This window comes from Mastomys coucha, unplaced genomic scaffold, assembly GCF_008632895.1.
Source record: "Mastomys coucha isolate ucsf_1 unplaced genomic scaffold, UCSF_Mcou_1 pScaffold2, whole genome shotgun sequence".
NCBI lineage: Eukaryota > Metazoa > Chordata > Mammalia > Rodentia > Muridae > Mastomys > Mastomys coucha.
The window spans coordinates 2,931,658-2,951,343 of NW_022196902.1; the positions used below are offsets into that span (position 1 = coordinate 2,931,658).

A 19,686-nucleotide genomic window follows, 5' to 3' on the forward strand; every position below is an offset into this window, starting at 1 on the left:
GAAATCCACCTGCCTCTGCCTCCCAAGTGCTGGGATTAAAGGCGTGCGCCACCACCGCCCGGCGATTGCGGGAGACTTTTTAAGAAAGGGAATAAAAAAAGGTATCTCCTTGTTCCTTACTTTTGGAGACAATCCAAACAGGTTGCCAATCACCTGGATAGGACAATCACCCACAAAAAGCTTACTATTCTAGAGATATTTTTCCCTTCTCAGAGCTAGAAGTTTAAATTAGGATCCTCCCTTATGCTAGGCGAGCCCTCTAGTACTGAGATATATCCTCAGCCCTTGTTCTAGGGATTTTACAAAGTAACATATAGTCATTCTCAAATGCATGTGTGCAGAGTAGTCTCCTTGGCCACTGCTGGAACTAACTAGAGAAAAAGCCCTACCCTGCTCTGTCAGAAGTCCCGACTGCCTTCCAAACTCTACTCTGTTGCAGCTGATTCTTCTTCTTTTTAAAATTACGTTTGTGTGCTTTGCCCATATGTATGTTTGTGAACCACTTAAAGGGGCCTGGTGCCTTGGGACTGGAGTTATAAATGGTTTTAAGCTGCCATGTGGGTAATGGGAATTGAATCCTGGTTCTCTGAAAGAGGAGTCCATGCTCTGAACTGCCAAGCCATTTCTCCAGTCCCTTAGCTGAATTCTTTTGATGAAGATCACAAGGTCTGTGAAACCAAAGAGAATCCAGAAGGAGATCTTCAATGATGATCTTAGAACAAAACCAAATAAACAACAACAAATAAAACCAAACTAAACTAAAACAGATCTTACCTCACAATGGGTAAGAGATGTTTGTTTTGGAGCCAAATGTGAATGATCATAGCCTAATCCCACAAGTTTAGGTGACTAATCCTTTTGTGAGTACATCTGGATGACAGATTACAGCCAAGTGGAGGAATCTTGGCCATAATGCCTCAAATGCTCTCTGACAGCATTTTTAGATTTTTGAGTTTGTAGAAGCTAGTGGTTCAAATGTCTCACATGGTAGTCACAAGGATGTTAGATGAGAAAGATATGAGCAATGAGTAGATATTAAGAAGGCTAAGATTGCTCCAGACAACTTGGCTCACTATCTGCAAAATTCCACCCTCTCCACAGTCATTAAAGTTCTGACTTGTCAGTCAACATTTACAGAGTGTCTAATGTAGGTACGGCTTCTTTCCAAGAACCTTGGTTCAAATCAATAAGGTGCCATGTGTCCTCTCTCCCCTACCCCTTAGAGATGAGGAGGGATCAGGCAAGCCATCTGAGAGGCAGGGTGCTGCAGCTCTGACCACACATCAAGTACATTGGCTACTTCAATCATTACCATCTGTCACTTCCAGGATGGGCCACTTTGTACTTCCCACAGCAACACTTATATTTATTTATTAAGAACAAACATAAAAGGATGTAAAATCCCTAGTGTTCTTTACCCCAAATCCAGGACTGAAACAAGCCTGCACTACTGAAAGACTCTTACACACACAGGCTCAAACTAAGCCCATGAATAACAACTCCAACTATTTCCCTCATAACCTTGTTCTTTGTATATGTTATAAACAAGGCCCATATTTTCTCCAGCCCTATCTCCAATGTGACACCATAGATTGTGGTGTCACAAACTGCTACTCAGTCTGTCTACAGTTTTCATAACAATAGTTTGCAGAAAAGGCTCTGTTGCCAGTTTAAGCTTTTAGCCTTATCTTTACCTTAATGTCACCTAGCTAAGTTTATGAACTACCTTTCTAGGTCAAAATTGGGCCAGAGACTTGCCTAAATCATTTCATAGTTCTATTTTCTCTCCTTTTGCCTCTGCATCCACAAAATACTGATAACCTAGAGCTTCTGCTGTTCATAACTGGACTATATACATGCTGCTCACGAGCCCCAAGCTATCGCTCCCCTGCACACATCCTACAACCCAATAAAGTGGTCCTTTGTCATAATTCCACATACACACATGTTCCACAGACAGTCCTTCCCTCTTGGTCTGTCAAGAGGATGTCAGTAAGGGATGGTACCCTGGGATGAAGACAAAGGGCTGAGGGAATGGGAGCAGAAAAGACACACTGATCTTAGGAAATGAGCAGATTAATATGTGAGTCTCTGATATTCATTCACTCAAAGGAACAGGATAAAAAGAATTGCTAATTTTTTTGGACTGCAGTATTCATTATGATACCATTAAAATAATGTCCAATATTCATTTAGCTAAAAATGTACTAAGTATTAATCTAACCATACAAATTAGCATGGTTATGGCCTCAGATTCTGAAATCAGCTTGAACCCACCCTGAGAAGGGATACAGATAGCCTCAGGAACCTAAGAGGAAATATTCTTAACAAATTTTTCAAAGCAGCTGCTTGGATGCTTCTTCATCGTGTGGATTTGCGGGGGGGAGGGAGGGGTGGAGGGTGAGAATAAGTAAGATAAGATATCCTTCCATGCTATCCAAAGTTGTATTTTAATCTGCTTGGCTATGGTCTTAAATCACTTTACCATACATTACATGGCAGACTAAGGATACAGATCATTTCAATTAATTCCTTCATTTAAATGATTTCAGGCCTAGAAATGTCAAATAATTTGAAAGTCAATGGGATGTTTTTAAAATTGCACTCGATGAAGCCACGATTGACTCCACTAGAAACCTTACCCAGGATCCCACAGTAAGAAAGCATACAACTTGATCATGCTTTAGGAGGAACAGCATCTAAGAGCATCTACTTTTAAATCTTTCTATCTAGTCACTTTTTTTTTTACCACTTTATCATTCAACAGAATGGCTTAGATCTATTTCCTGCTTAAAACGAAACAAGTCAAAAATTGTTTAACTCAAAGCTGGAGAGATGGCAAAATGGGTACAGTGCTTGCTGTGTAAGGATGAGGATCTGAGCTTGAATCCCTTCTACCCACATAAAGCCAGGTGGGTAATAGCCAGACAGGATATAGCAAAATACAGATGCAGAGACAAGGGAACCCTTGGCATCTCATGAGCCAGCTGGTCCCCAGTGTAGTGTTAAACAAAAGAGTGTCACATGAAAGATTGAAGTTGAACACAAACACCCAAAGTTGTCCTCTGACCTTCACATATACACAGTGCCACACATACACATAACACACTATAACTTAAAAAAATAAAAGAATGATTTCAACAACACATCAAGTCCCTGCCACAGATAACTGTTAAACCACATCAACTTGAGTGAATTATTACATAAAACTTCAAAGTGAAGACCAAAGAAGAAGAACTAAAGACAGAGCCTGTTACAGTCGAAAAGCAGGCTTAGCTTCATTAGGCAGAGCTATTTGCTTTGTATTCTAAAATATGCAACAGACACTTACATAATGCCATAATCTCTGCCTAGTGTTACCCAGGGGAAGGGATTCTTGTGTCCTGAGATGAGACGCTGCCCTCTGGCTCTCATAGTGATTCAGAAGGCTTTATGACCCAGCCACCAGGCTTGTTTCCACTTCAACTTAGTTAAATTACACATGCATTTATTACTACACACTGTGCCAGGCCTTGAGAATACAGAATAAACAGTGCATTATACTAGACCAATCACTTGTTAACTCTTCCCTTTCCGGGCACCACCCTATCTGAACCTGGACAGCATTGCTGTATGCACTTCTCATGTCGATTTTCCCTGTTACTTTCAGATCTTCTCTGCCACCCTTTGTCCCTCATACTCAGCAGGCATTGATAGAAGGAGGCATCCCACAAGCTCAAATGGTTGCCCATTTCGTTCTATCTTGGTTTGAAGTGCAGCATGAAGTTCTGCGGAACTGTCAGATATCTAAAGTCTGTGTTTTCCACACTCCTTTACATTGTGAACTCTCTTAGCCTATCCATCCCATTCTGCTACCCTCACACAGCTGCTTCATGAGCTCATGCCTGCATCAAGACCTCGCTGCACAAGTAGTCTAGATGACCTCTTGTGCCCCAAACACTCCCCGCCCCAACACTAGCTGTCTAAGGAGAGACTGTTGAGGGAAATTATGAAAGACGCCAGTGAAAAGCAACTTCCTCTCTTAACACACACAGCCTCAATCTAGGCGTCTCATGATTTTGCTAATCTAACCTTATGCTGACACATGACTTCTTTGCTGTCCAACAAGTCCCCAGGGAAATTAAAACATTACTACAGATTTCCTAGTGGCTTCCATTATGAATTGTTTTCCTATCCAACCTACATCATAACTCCTTTGATGGAAGTTAGCATGTCCCACAATTCCTTATCTTTTGTGGCTTTCCAATGACGTGGTTGTGAGACATGCTCATTTAGCAGTTTGAAATATCTTGAAGAACTAGGACTTCCCCTGAGCAGATTTCTATCAGTGAAGCTAGCTTTTTAAATGTGTTAGATGCTCTTAGTTGTTGAGATCTACAAAGGTCAACTATGGAAATCACCAAGCCCCTGCAGTCCTTCCTCTGTTCCCCCATCTTTGCTTCTCTGGCCTCTGCCTTTATGTGGACTGTGAGGATGGATATAGGGAATACATTGAGTTCTGACATTCACCACGAGCCACAAAGGAGCCTCTGCCTGTATCTTACTCTCTGTAATGGGTGGGGCTTTTCTGATATCTCTAAGCAGAGAAAATGGAGTCCTTAACCAACTACTGCTGCATGGAATCAGCTCGCTCTGGGTCTCTCTCTCTCTCTCTCTTTCAGAAAACCAAGAATTCAATTTAATGCCCAGCAAGAAAATTATTCTATTTTATATTGCTTTCATAATATCATTGAAATTAATTTTTTAAATAATCTCTATACAGTTAAGATGTATGATGTGGTCACAGAGATAAGTAGCATGGAGATGAGTCATGTGTCTCTCAATTTGAGAGAGGTTTGATAACTACATGTTATCACCATTACAAATTTAGAAGGTGGCACATTTCTTCTTACTTGAGTAAATTTCTTATAGTATTCTAAATCATGATTTAAATATGCTATTGGAGGTAAAAAAAATTTGTAACTACTAATATCAAATTGTACCCCATTGTGGACCACCCTTCAAGCTCTGAGTATTTCAGCATCGCAAAGTGTACAATAATAATTCTAATGGCTTGAGTGGGGAGAGTTGTCCATGTGAATACAGTATACATGCTGAGGCCAGAGGGGACATCCCTTTTGCTACTCTATCACTCTCTGCTAGGAGAAACAAGTACTGGTAACTGCAGTTTCTGGGCATTATGTTCTATTAGACTGCTTAGACCTGGCTAATGTACTGAAATTAAGAATAATGATTTGTGCCAGCCACACTAATATTTACTATGTTAAATGGTAGCCAAAAAGTCAATTAAGTTAAGACTTTAAATATTTTACTATACCAATATCCCCACACTTATTTTTGGAGTTAACAAAAAAATCTAATCAGATAAGAAAGAAAAACAAAGCAGGAGGTGTTGGGGTGAAATCAATCATATTTTCACATCCCCCAAAAAGAAAAATGCAACTAGGAATGATGGCTCCAGCTGATGGCTGCTTTCAAAATTCTGGTAAATGATGTCAAATTCTCTAAATTTCTCCCAGGGTATTATGAAAGACAATGGACTTTAATCCCTGGTGCTCTGTGAGTGTGTGACACTTTGTTCTGTGCTGGTGAACCAGCCTCCTGTTTACCATTGGTTCTTTGGTGAAACTGAAGAGGAAGGACTTGATTTTCCATCCACTTGACATGCTCTCTTTTAATGCTATGTCAAAACAAGATTTGGTACTTAATACTTAATCAATGGTCGCAAAACCTACCTGTAAAATATTATATTGTGAAAGTACTTACCACTTTTTTTTATAAATCAGATATACATTTGTACCAGCAGAATTTAACTCAGATTATAACACTATAAAGAAGGAAAGATATCTAAAATACATCATCCCTTCCAAAAGAAATCAGCAGTCCTGGCAAAGGAAGATCCAGCATCTTGCCGGTGTGACCTGTGACTTTCACAGGATCCCGAAAGATCATGTCTTCTATATACTATACAAACACTGATGGAAACTGGTTGCCTTATGATGTAGTGTTCAGAACTTACCACCAAGCTCCTACGTAGGTTTGAGCCTTTAATGTCAATTAGTTATAACTATCATTACCATTTGGGGAAGAAACTTAGATTTTTTTCAAGCCTGGTAAAATCAATTTAGTACACTAATTTTTTTTTTTTTTTTTACCAAATATTACCATTCTCTTTCTACATGAGACAATGAATCAGTTAGTCTGCCAATGACATCCTTTTTAAAAATGATCATGAATCTTCATGATGATGAGACAAACTGGAAATTATTTATTCTGAGGATCTGGCCTATACTACTAATCAATTCTTTCATATAATTATATGAATACCCACAAAAAGCATTATTTTTCAATACCTACCATTTATGACCCAAGAACCATTCCAGGTACTAAGGATTTGACAATATATAAAATAAAATTGAAAACTCCCTATCTTCACAGAATTTATATTAGGAAGTACCTAAAGGTTCTCTGTATTGGGAAGACAATTTAAAAAAAAAAACTACATGTGTGTATGTATGTATGTATTTATGTATGTATGTAAAGTGAACAAAAGCAACAGCAAAAACCAGTGAGGAGAAACACAGTAGAGCAGGAGACACGGAGTAGGGTGAGGAGACACGGAGTACGGTGAGGAGATACGGAGTACGGTGAGGAGACACGGAGTACGGTGAGGAGACACGGAGTACGGTGAGGAGACACGGAGTACGGTGAGGAGACACGGAGTACGGTGAGGAGACACGGAGTACGGTGAGGTTTTGTTTGTTTTGGGCAGGAAAAAGGGGATATTGTTATAAATCAGGCAGCTAAATAAGAAAACAGGGGAAAATGACATTTAGGTAGAACTTATGAGAACCATGTCGTGGGGGAGAAAGCTGCATGGACCAATCTGGAGGTAAAAGAACTTCTCAACAAAGAAGGTCAAGAGTGTGAAGACCATGGGGTGGGAACAAGCCTGAAGAGAAGTCCTGGAAATAGAGGGGAGCTGGACTTCTAGTGTGTCTGAGGGGAAGTGAACAAGTGACAGAAGTGGTGTGGGCCCTGTGGGTCTTGGACTTCTAGAATGAAACATCAGACAATGTAGAAACGGCCCCAGTCACACTAGTACAAAAAAGTACCGTGATCCTGTTAAAAATCACTCTGAAATTTAAGCTAAGGAAACGAATGTGTTATCTGTGAGGTATGTAGAAGCTTTCGTTGGAAAGAGGACAGAAGTAGAAGATGACAGACTTTCAACTCCCGACTAAACCCAGGAGATGAGTTTACAAGGAAAGGACTTTAAACACTAAGCCCCGGGGAGTAGATGACACGGGTATTGCATGAGGACTGTTCATCATCCCATTGAAGTACAGTTTGCTCTCCCAGAGTTGCAATGGCTTCCAAATGTGATAGATTCAAACAATGGCCCACATTCTGTACTGTGGAATAACTGGACGTATCTAAAGGGAAGAGAATATCAAAGGAAAATACTATGAATAGAGACTTAAAGACACAACAGCCGCTCAGAACAGAAACACGCTAAAAAGATTCCACGAACTGGGCTGCGGACCTCCTCTGAGCAGGCATTAGGAACACAGACCTCATGCTACAGACTTTACTCTTAGATTTCTGAAATCACTCCATGTCTGACTTCATCTGATTAAAGGTCTGGAAAGCTGGGCTACAGCAAAAACAAACTCTCCCCCTGCGCCTTTGCTCTTCCTCTTGAACTCCCCCTGCCTCTTCCAGGGGACAGGTGAAAGTGAGATAGTTTTTAACTGAAGTCTTCAAAGGTGAGTATCCCTTTTAGGGAAGCTCCACCTTTGAACTTCTAAGAGGCCTATGCCACACAGGATGGGAAGAGCTGGGAGAGTTCACAATCGCTTATTTCCCGAGCAGGAAAGCAGCTTTTCTGGAACGGAAGTGGCTCTAGACTGAGGAGGATAAAGGAAAGGCATCTTTAAGACTGGTTGAGGACAGACACAAGCCAGGCAAATCAACTCCTGGTCTGGTAGGAGGTCCAGCTCTGGGTGGGACAGGCCCAGGGGCAGGGGGAGGGAAGGCACTGCGTGATAGAGGTCCCTTACTCTTTAGATTTATCTGATCCGTGGGCGGAATTGATCCGATGCACTTCTTTCCTTTTAGCCTGTTTGGAAGCCATGCCTGCGGCCCACCAGGGTAGCCTCCAGCAGAGCCTGCAAGCCACAAGGCCCTCGAGGCTTCCCGCGTTTGCCGTTGCCAGGAGACAGCCAGCAAGTTCTGAGAAACGGAAGGCTCCTCCCAGGCCGGCTGGCTGGAGGGCGGGCTCTGAGTGAAAACACAGCCTTAGAGTTGGTGTCCGGGAAGGAACTGTGAAGAGGGCAAGCGTTGCTGCTGACATTCTGCCACTTGTTACTCCTGGATCTGCGACTTTAGACTTAGACACACACTTTCTCCGCACTTCAACTAAGAGAATACAAACACTATCATTGTCACACTCCCGGTGTTCTCTTAGCTGAGCATAGGAGTTCCTTCATTAAATACTACTGAGTTTGCCAAAGGCTTAAAACAAACAAGCAAGCAAGCAAGCAAGAAAAAAAAAAAAAAGGTGTATTCAGGAAGGAACCCATTTGTCTAGACGTTGAGATAAACAAGCACTGTGTCTTTATGAGGTGAAAAAAAAATCATATGGTCATGGAAGGGAGGGGTGCTGAAAAACGCTGGACAGTGAGGGATCTAAGTAAACCCAAGATCTACCATAGCTTGGGATTGGTGCTCAGGCCCTCTGTGCAGTTATCTTGACTTGGGGTCGGTTCTCTTTGAGCCTCCTTTGCCCATTTGCTAGCAGGCGATGGTTTTATCTACTCTGAGGATAAAATGGATATAAAGTGTTCAGCACAACATGCAAGATTCCTTATGCACCTTTGGAAGCATGCAGATAAAACATATGAGTATGGCCAAACTGCTAAATACCAAGCTGTGGATCCTCTGCTCAACTAAGAAATGCTTGTACTGGAAAACTACCGCTCACAGAGACAAAACAAATTATCTTTTCAGCCCATTGTAAGCTCAAGTCAAATTTGACTTATAGCTCTGAAGTTTAGAACATATAGGTGGCCTTTCTCATAAACATGGAAGTACTGAGCATCCTTAAGTAAAATAATTCTGTTCTTGACAATAAGAACATGATAAGTCTATCCAGTTGAAAAGCAGTTTCTTAAAATTAAATCTTTCGAGCCTGACAAATGACTGCCCAGCTTTCTCCATTCAGCAGAACCTAGGCTGTCAGAGGATTGCAATCTTAATATTGTTGAGAGTTACATACATACATACAGCCACATAACTTCATATTTTATATACGAAATAAATTCAAAGCCCAAAGTGTTAAATTTATGACTATAGAAGCACACCCCCCCAATCCTTCCTTTAGATGGATCTACAGACAATGGAAGACCCCCCTTTGTGAGCCAACTTCTAGAATTTCCATAGAATTCTTCTAAATGAATATAGAGTAAATGATGAGAAAACAATATTAGCAACAAATTTTAATGAAGCAATAAGATATATCACCATAACTTGATAGAAATGACTCATGTGTAAAAAAATGGCACGGCTTTAAGTAGCTAACCCCACAGAAGAGTAAATTTAATTCTGAGTCAGGGATGACCTTGACATGGTTGCCCATGGCTGCAAATGCCAAGACAATGAGAGAAGAAAAGCTCTGCGAATCAAAACAATCACACACCAAACAAATCAAGACAAACATAGTTTACATAGTTTAAAGAACTTCAGACCAAGAGGAGCAAAGTGTTTTGCAGGAAATCACACCACATACTGATGCACTGTGGACAAGGATTAAGTTGGGAGACCTGCTTTAAGCCAAGAATATCACGATTTTACTCAGAACCCGTGTCCTAAACATCTATTGTTAGGATAAAAATAGAGAGATTACACAAGAGCAAAATGAGGGGAATCACAAAACAGTTTAAGATGTATGCTTGTTTTGGGAAATGCCTCGTCTGGCGTTCCTCCTCCTGCAGGTAATCTGTTGAGAATGCAGCCTATACAGATAGAACCTGTCTTCATTATAGGGTTAAATCATTGAGCAAGCTACATAAGTAGCATGTGTGTTTCTCTAAACCTTAAAATGCTAGGGCACGAAAGGAGACTTGGCCTTATAGCTCTGCCTTTAAAGTAAACTCACATAGTTAAAATACCAGCTGTGACTTGCTGCATGTCTGCTACATGCCAGATTTGGCAAAGGATGCTGGATCCTTTAGAGATAGCCCTGAATGTAAATGCTGGCTCTTGTTCACTGAATGCTCATGGGCCAGATATCTAACTTCCATTTTCTTTATTAGTAAAATAGGGAAGAATAGGGATGTAGACACTGAAGTGGCCTCTTCCTGTATCCAGGTGGGACTTCCAGTAGAGGAAGGGCGACACCGATCCATCCACAAGACCTTCGACTCAAAATTTATCCTGCCTACAATATGTGCAGGGATAAAGATGGAGCAGAGATTGAAGGAATGGCCCACCAATGACTGGCCCAACTTGAGACCCACCCCATGGAAGAAGCCAAAAGCTGACAAAATATATGATACTCTGCTAGGCTTATAGACAGGAGCCTAGCATTACTGTCTCCTAAAAGGCTTCATCTAGCAGTTGATGGAAACAGACTCAGAGACTCACAGTCAAACACTAGGAGGAGCTCCAGGGAGTCTTGTGGAAGAGTAGGGGATAGGATTGAGGGAGCCTGAGAGAGTAAGGACATCACAAGAAGATCCAGAGTCAACTAACCTGGGCGCATATAGGCTGGTGAGACCTTGAAAGGCAGACTGTTTTTTGGTTAAGCTAGGTTTATACGCCAGAATCCCAGGAGGTGCTCCTGCAAGGCGTTTGCCTGCCACGTTTCTAGACACCAGGCTCCTGACAGGAGGCCTCAGCTCTCCACAGTTCTGTGACCACTAGTCCACGTAGGGCAGCACCCCAAACACCTGATATTCTGTCTAGACTCCACCCTCACAGTTACCTGGTTACAGCCAGGTATGTGCTTCCCTACAGTTACCTGGCAACAGCCAAGTAGGCCTGGCCCACTATATAAGGGGCTGCTTGCCCCCTCCTCCCTTTCTTACTCTTGCCTCTCTCTCTGCATTCCCTAACCCCCTTCTCTCCACACAGCCGGCCTCTACTTCTCTACTCTTTTCGTCTCTCTGCCTTTCTTTGCCTCTACTACCCTCCCAGCTCCCCTTCCTAGACACTCCTCCCTGCAAGAGGTTATTTAACCTCAGGCCCATCCTGTGAAAGTAGGGTATGGTTTCACTCATCACAACTCTCCGCCATGACAAAAAAACACCTTAAAACCATAGACAGTCTCTTCTCATTGGGATCTGCTGTGCTGGAGCAATGAAGCAGGTCTTCCTCTAAAGAGCTGCTCCTAATCTCACGCAGGAGGCTTCTCTGTGTTCTCAGCCATGGTTTCCACCAAGCCAAGCTGCCCGCCAGATCAAGCCTAAGACACTCTCCTGTCCTAGTGTACCAGCCAGAGCTCTCCTCTGGTCCTTTTCCCTTTGGTCCCAGGCAAGAGCCAGCCCCTCAGGGCCCCTACTCCATTTTCAGCTCTTCCGAGAGACATCCAGAGTCTGAGGTGTCCAAGAGCTAGAACCTGCCATCCCTGGTCTCCATGCAGCCCGGGAACCCCTAGTCAATTCCGGCAGGTCCGTGGGGACATCAGATTGTGCCTCCCATCACTGGAGCAGAGTCCTGCAGCTTCTCACAGCCCGATGCCCACCCATGTCGTGTGTGGTATGTGCAGTCAAACTTCCCAAGTCTGCTTACATGAGCAGCCCTAGCCCTGTGGTGGGCCGGATGCAGGACACCATTTTAACCCACAGGGGCACACAGAGACTTAATCATCAACCAAAGAACATTCATAGGCTGGATCTAGGCCTACACATTTGTCGCAGATGCATGGCTTGGTCTTCATGTTGGTCCCCTAACAACCGGAACAGGGGGGCTGTCTCTGACTCTGTTCCCTGCCTTTAGATCCCCTTCTGCTAGCTGGCCTGCCTTGTCCAGCCTCAGTGGGAGATTTGCTTAGTCCTGCTGTGACTTGATGTGCCAGGGTGGGTTTGTACCCATGGGGAACTTCCCCTTCTCTAATGAGTAAGGAAAGCAGTACTAGGGGGAAGGGGAATGTAAGGGTGGGACTGGGGGGGGGTGCCCTCAGGATGTAAAGTGAATAAATAAATAAAATTAAGGAAGAATAATAGCACAAATGTACTTGACATGTCACAGACACTCAGGAGGGTGATAATATTACCCCACAGGTAACGAAACTGCATTGCAGAGGGGAAATGGAACAGGTGCTGGGTAGCCGAACACGGCAGCCGTACTTCACCACTCCCTTAGGTTGGCCACTGGTCACATTGCATCAGCCAGGCAGTTGCCTTGGGTTTCAATTTAGGGAATTTCAAACTTGCTTTCTATTGGACATCTTTCAGAGCCTGGGAAGAAAAGAGAGCATTATTACTATTATTATGCTGCTGTTACTATTATTGTTATTGCTATTGTTTTAATAGTAATAATAATAATAATAGCAATAATAATGTAATTATTATTACTGAGCATGTGTTCACTCCCCCAGTTAGACTTTAGAGGGAAGAGAGATTGGGCTTGGAGTGACAGTAGCCCAGCCACATAGGGAAGTGGTTAGAAAGGTGCACTTCCTTCTAATAACAGAAGCAGAGCAAGCCTCTGAGGATCTGCCTGAGGAGTCAAGCTTTGCTACAGAGTATCTTACCATCACTTTATCTTCTTTATTACAAGCTTTATAGTTTGTAATGTAAAACCATATAGTTTACATGGTTCTAGAAAGCTAGGTGTAAACCCATGATATTCTGGGTTGTTTTGTTTTGTTTTGTTTTTTAACCTTATTTATGTTATCAGCTCTTCTTACTAATGGAACGACAGGATCACTCAAAGCAGGAATTATTTTATCTTTTCAACAAACTCAGTTAGAACTTTCAAAACCCCTAAACTCCTAATGATTGGTTCTTATGACTGCTCAGCACTTGCTTCAGGCTTGGCACGTGTCCAAGAGCCTTTACTCTATGAACTCACTTAGAACATGGGATTACTACCAGCCCATTTTACAGAGAGGGAAAGTAAACTGTCCAAAAGCAAGGCAACTTATTTGAAAGCTAAAGCATTCAAGAGCTCAGAAAATGGAACTAGAATATAATTTTCTTCACAGTGAAGGTTCATAAGCAACCTACTCCCTTCCTCTTTCAATTAAAAGGAGTTTGGACTCTTTTTTAAAATTATTTTGTTGCTGTTGCTGCACCCTAAATCGAGAGAACCCAAATCATTGGGCATGCTAAACAAATTTCAGAGAGCTACATGCCCATCCTTAAATTGAATAAACTGAGGATGTTTAAAAATATTTTTTATAATTCACGATTTTAATTCAGCCATTTTTCCTAATGCTTAGCCTCCACATTTGCAATGGGTGATTTGGGTTCTGTATGTGTAAAAACCATGTGACCCTGCCACAAAATGTTTATTAGTCGATACTCTTTAGTTTTAGCATTAGCTATGCTTGAAATGAAATTCTGAATATAGACTCATTTAAATGAGGGAACTAGAAAATAAGGTACTAGTCTCTAGCCAAGCATGGTAATATATGCCTTTAATCCCAGCCTTTAGGAAAGATGGGTTTCTGTGAGTTTGATGACAGCTTGGACTGTATAGTGAGTTCAAAGACAGTCAGGCTTACTTAGTTGAGACCCTGATTCAAAACAACAAGGATAATACAAAAAATTATTTTCTCCTAACAGATCTTGTGTTGTTTGAATAGATAGCTCCCTCCTGGCCCCTATAGATTCATGTGCTTGAATGCTTGACCAAAGGAAGCAGCACTGTTAGGAGGTATGGCCTTACTGAAGGAGGTGTGGCCTTGTTGGAGGAAGTGTGTCACTGTGTGGGTGGGCTTTAAGATCTGCCATGCTCAGGCTTTGTCCAGTGTAAAGATAGTCTTCAACTGGCTGCCTTTTGGATCAAGATGTAGAACTCTTGGCTTTTCTAGCACCATGTCTGCCTGCACAGTGCCATCTTTCTTACCATGAAGATAATGGACTGAACTTCTGAAACTGTGTAAACCAGCACCAATCAAATGTTTTGCTTTATAAGAATTGCCTTGGTCATAGCATCTCTTCACAGCAGTCCAAACCCCAACCAAGACAGACTTCATATATAACACTTAAAAAGACCATAATATTTTCAATAACAGCATCACAGGGGAAAAAAAACCTTAGGAACAATTATAGAACTACAAAAACATCCAGTACAAAAATTGTATAATTCACAATTACTGATAGCCAATAAAAACCAGTAGTGAGAAGGATATATTCCATTAAGGAAAAGAAAAGTTAATTTAAAAGGAATAAAACAATATGGATGATGGAATTAGCAGACAGAACATTTCAATGGTTATCATTCCCAAAACCCATATGTGCAAGAACCCAGAAAACAGATCAAGTGTGTTAACTTCAATTTAGGAACATCTAAAAATTAAAAAAAAAAAAAATGTTTATATCGAGAAACACAATGAACTGCTGCCAGACAAGACATTACAGGAAAATGGATTACTCCCTCTGAAGGCCCAGAAATAGAAGCTATCCAAACTGAAAGAGACAAGAAAAGAAAACACTGTTGAAAAAAATAATTTGAACCTCAGGATAGTGTAAGAACACCAGTTGGCCTGATATCTGTGTGGTTGAACGCACAAATGGGCAGAGTCATGATGGATGTCGAGAAACCAAATACAAAAAAGTCATATGGAAAATAATGGTTGAAATTTTTATAAATTTATAAAGGTTATAAACTTACAGAGCCAAAAATTTAAGTGAACCCTAAGCCTAATACATAGTAAATGCTCTATACTCAGGTTCATTATTATAATCACATTGCCTAAAACTAATCACGATTAAAGGGAAATCTCAAAATGAGTCAGATGTGGAACTTTAAGAAAGGTTATTACTGATTTGGGATTACAGTGTGACTGACAAGTTTGAAGCTGTGGTGATTAGGACAGGGTATTAGTAGACAGCATGTACCAAGAGTCATAACATCCCAGACCTATGAAGCTTACAGGAGCTGGGAATTGTAAAGGCTGAGAAGTTTGGCATCTGTTACCATTTAAAAATACGCTTGTAACAGTTGTTTTAATATCCTTATCTATGAACTCTACCATCTGTATTCCTTTTGTGTTAATTTCTGTTCATTGATTATTTTTTTCCTAATGGTATATAGTTTGCACTTTATTTGCTGTATTTATTAGCTATAACATATTTTGTTCTGTTTTGTGTTTACATCATCTACAATAAATATCATTTTTTGTTACTTTGTGGTTATCTGTAGGTCGTGGTTAGAGATTTAATTGCAGGCGTTGTACATTTCTTAAAAGATGAGCAGAATAGGCTCCAGACCCTGAAGAATTCGTACTTCTGTGAAGGAAACAGAAAATAAACTGGCATTTACAAATGGTGTGGGGGATTCTACTAGACAGCCAAGAATTGAGCTTTACAGTAGCCCCAAGTAAGACACTGCTCTAGATTACTTCTCTCTTCCTGTGATAAAACACTGATCAACAGAAACTTTGAGAGGAAAGAGTTTGTCTTAGATTATAGGTTAGAACCCATCATCCAGAGAAGTCACAGCAGAGATCAAAGCAGGAACCTGGAGGCAGACCTGAAGCAGAGACAGTGGGGAAACTCTGCTAACACTCTTGTTCCTCTTGGATTGCTCAGCTACTTTTCTAATACAGCCTGGGCCTGTTGAAGTTTAGTCTGTTGCTATGCATTATGATGATAAATACTACCCCCCACCCCAAGGTCTGGTTGACCCCAGATACAAGGAAATCCTCATATATACCAAAGGGTGCTAGGAAACCTTGGCCCTCAAGTTATCCTTGATTGATCAATAAAGATGCCTACAGCCTGTACCTGGGAAGAGAGGTTCCCAGGGGATTGGGGTCTGAGCAGAGACAACAAGGAGGAGATGAGAGAGAAGGGAGAAAGGAGAAGACATCATGAGGTAGGTGAATGAAAACATGGCCATGAAGGTTGGCCAAATAGAGTAAGAGTGACCCAGGTGGAACATAGCAAGTTATATCTTGTGGTTATTGATAGGGAAATACACAAAATAGCTCAGAGGCTTGATATATGCCAGCTCTACTGCTGTTAAGGATCATTATAAATATAAAGGTATTTGGGAACTGAATGATCCAGAGATGGGGTGGAAACCACCAATTAATTTATATTGTAACACAGGCCTACTTGTCCAGGGATGTCAGCATCTACAATGAGCAGGGCCCTCTTACACCAATGAAGAAAATGCCCCCACGTGTGCCTGCAGGTCAACCTGACAGAGCAATTCTTCAATTGAGGCTACCTCTTCCACAGTAAATCAAGCTGACAAACAAGATTAGCTTTCACATCTCTAAGGTGGCATATAAGATGGTATGCAAGGAAAGAAGTTCCTTGATGAGATCAAAATGTGTGAGCATTGCATAAGTGATATCCACAGGACAGGATGTGTAATGCCCACTCAAATCCTGGCCATGGGACAACCCTGAGAAACTATACAACAAGAAGTTGTGGATAGTAGAAAAAGATGCATCCAGGGGACTGACAGAAAGGAATAAACAGCTGGAAGAATATGAAGATAGACCTCTTTCTTTTCTTACCATGAAAAAAAAAAGGCCATCAAATTAATTTAGAAGATTCCATATAGACAGCTGAGCATGAATATGTTGGCATTTGGACTTGGAAATCAACATAGTTGAATCATATTCTGGATGAACCACACAGTGAGTTAGTTATACTCTGAACTTCTGCTTCTCATGTAAAAACATGGCTGCTGACTTCATTTCTCATTCTGTTTATTACAATGATTGACTGTGCTGCTTATGTTTAACAAAGGCAAAATGAAGTAAAAGCAGTTATTCTTCTATGAGACATAATTGCTTAATCTGAATAAATTTCTAAAATAAATTAGCAAAACCTGAAATTGCAAAGAGGAGACTAATAAAATTTTGTGTGTGACAATTTCAGATAATTTTTAACATCTTTTAGGAGCTTAAAGATTAACTTAAAGTTTTATAACATGAAAGATTAACTTAAAGTTTTATAACATGAAGATTAAAAAGAAAAAGAATGAAATTGAATGATTAAGATAAAGCATATTCTCTCCCCTACCGAAGAATCTTAACATTTCATACCCTGTCAATTTAACTAGAACCTACTTTCTTTTTGGTGAATTGCCAGTAATTCTTTATATTTGCAAAATACCCAGTTTTTGCATATCTCATATCTGACACATGTTATTTGTGCATCCACACCCCCCTCACATGTATAGAGATTGTCCATAGTGTCAATGTGCATTGATTAAAGGACACTTTATTAAAAGTAAGCTTTCTTTACCAAAGTCAGCTTTTTAAGGTAAAGAATCACAGAGAAATAATACAGCCCAGGAGCAACATGCTTAGGACCACAAATCCATCTCTCCTTTCACTTAATGTAGTTATTAAATGCCCACTATGTCCAGGTTCCTATGCCTAGTTCCAGGGGGTGAAATATATAAGAAGGTGTCTTAATTAGGGTTTCTGTTGCTGTGAAGAGACACCATGACCACAGCAACTCTTATAAAGGAAAACATTTAATTGGTGCTGGTGTATAGTGGTTGGGAAGACACAACATCTGTCTCAACGCCAGGAATAACTGGGACCAGAGGGAACGGGCACAGAGGAATCCCGCCAGCCCAGTGACTCAGGTTCCTTCTGGTCCCACAACACTCAGAAGAAGCTCCACTTCTAGGTGCTCTAACATACCCAGGATCGGAGGTGAGGAGGACATAACATCTGTCCCAACACCAGGAGTAACTGGGACCAACAGGACCCAGGCACACAGGAACTCTGCCAGCCCAGTAGCTCAGGTTCCTTCTGGTCCCACAACACTAAGAGGAAGCTCCACTTCTAGGTGCTCTAACATACCCAGGATCAGAGGTGAGGAGGACATAACATCTGTCCCAACACTCGGATGTAAGTGGGACCAGCAGGACCCAGGCACACAGGAACTCCACCAGCCCAGTGGCTCAGGTTTCTTCCGGTCTGTCTGAGCTGGTGCCCTAAGCAGAACTTGGGCACAGACTCTGTAGGCATTCCCAAAACACCCAGAGAAAGCTCCACTCCCAGCTTCTCTAACAAGCCCAGGGACACAGGGTCCCAGAATCACATGCTCACAGAGACAGCTTGACTCTGAGGTGTTCTGACACAACCAGGATCACAGGAAGAACAGGCTCCAGTCAGATTTAGCAAGGGCAGGTAGCAGTAGAGATAACCAGATGATGCAGGGCAAGCATAAGAATATAAGCAACACAAACCAAGGTTACTTGGCATCATCAGAACCCAATACTCCCACCATCGCAAGTCCTGGACACACCATCATGGCGGAAAAGCAAGATTCAGATATAAAATCACTTCTCATGAGGATGATACAGGACTTTAAGAAAGACATAAATAGCTGGGTGGTGGTGGAGCACGCCTTTAATCCCAGCACTTGGGAGGCAGAGGCAGGCGGATTTCTGAGTTTTCTATAGACCAGCCTGGTCTATAGAGTGAGTTCCAGGACAGCCAGGGCTACACAAAGAAACCCTGTCTCAAAAAACAAACAAAAACAAAAACAAAAACAAAAACAAAATGAAAGAAAGAAAGGCACCCTCAAAGAAATACAGGAGAACACAGGTAAACAGCTAGAAACCCTTCAAGAGGAAACACAAAAATCCCTTAAAGAACTACAGGAAAACACAACCAAACAGGTGAAGGAAATGAGCAAAACCATTCAGAATCTAAAAATTGAAGTAGAAACAATAAAGAAATCAGAAAGAGAGACAACCCTGGAGATAGAAAACCTAGGAAAGAAATCAGGAGTCGTAGAATAGAATTCACCAACAGAATACAAGAGATAGATGAAGAATCTCAGGGGTAGAAGACACGATAGAAAACATTGACACAACAGTCAAAGAAAATGCAAAAAGCAAAAAGCTCCTAACCCAAAACATCCAGAAAATTCAGGATGCAATGAGAAGACCAAACTTAAAGATAATTGATAAAGAAGAGAGTGAAGACTCCCAAGGTAATGGGCCAGTAAATATCTTCAACAAAATAATAGAAGAAAACTTCCATAACCTAAAGAAAGATATGCCCATGAACATACAAGAAGCCTATAGAACTCCAAATAGACTGGACCAGAAAAGAAATTCCTCCCGTCACATAATAATAAAAACACCAAGTGTGAGAGGAAGCTCCACTCCCAGGCACTCTGACACACCCAGGATCAGAGACCTTGGGTGAAAGCTCCCAGCCAGTCCCACAACAACCAGAGGAAGCTCCACTCCCAGGCACTCTGAAACACCCAGGATCAGAGAGCAGACCTTGGGCACAAGCTCCACAGCCAATCCCACAACACCCAGAGGAAGCTCCAGTCCCAGGCACTCTGACACACCCAGGATCAAGGTGAGCAGGAACCAACATCTGTCCCAACACTGGGAGTAACTGGGACCAGCTTGACCAGGTACACAAGAACACAGCCAGCCCAGTGTCTTGGGTTCCTTCCAGTCTGTCTGGGTTAGTGTTCTGAGCAGACCTTGGGCACAAGCTTTGCAGCCAGTCCC

General features: G+C 41.6%; 1 protein-coding gene across 1 annotated transcript in view; it reads right to left on the reverse strand.

The window, feature by feature from the left end:
* The window catches only part of Adgb (androglobin), a 133,362-nt gene extending 125,133 nt beyond the window's left edge, over positions 1-8,229 (reverse strand). The window contains exon 1 of the mRNA XM_031380372.1: positions 8,064-8,229. Coding sequence (XP_031236232.1) covers positions 8,064-8,137 — 74 coding nt within the window. The 5' untranslated portion in view covers positions 8,138-8,229. The remainder of the gene's footprint in view (positions 1-8,063) is intronic.
* Between the last annotated feature and the right edge of the window lie 11,457 nt (positions 8,230-19,686).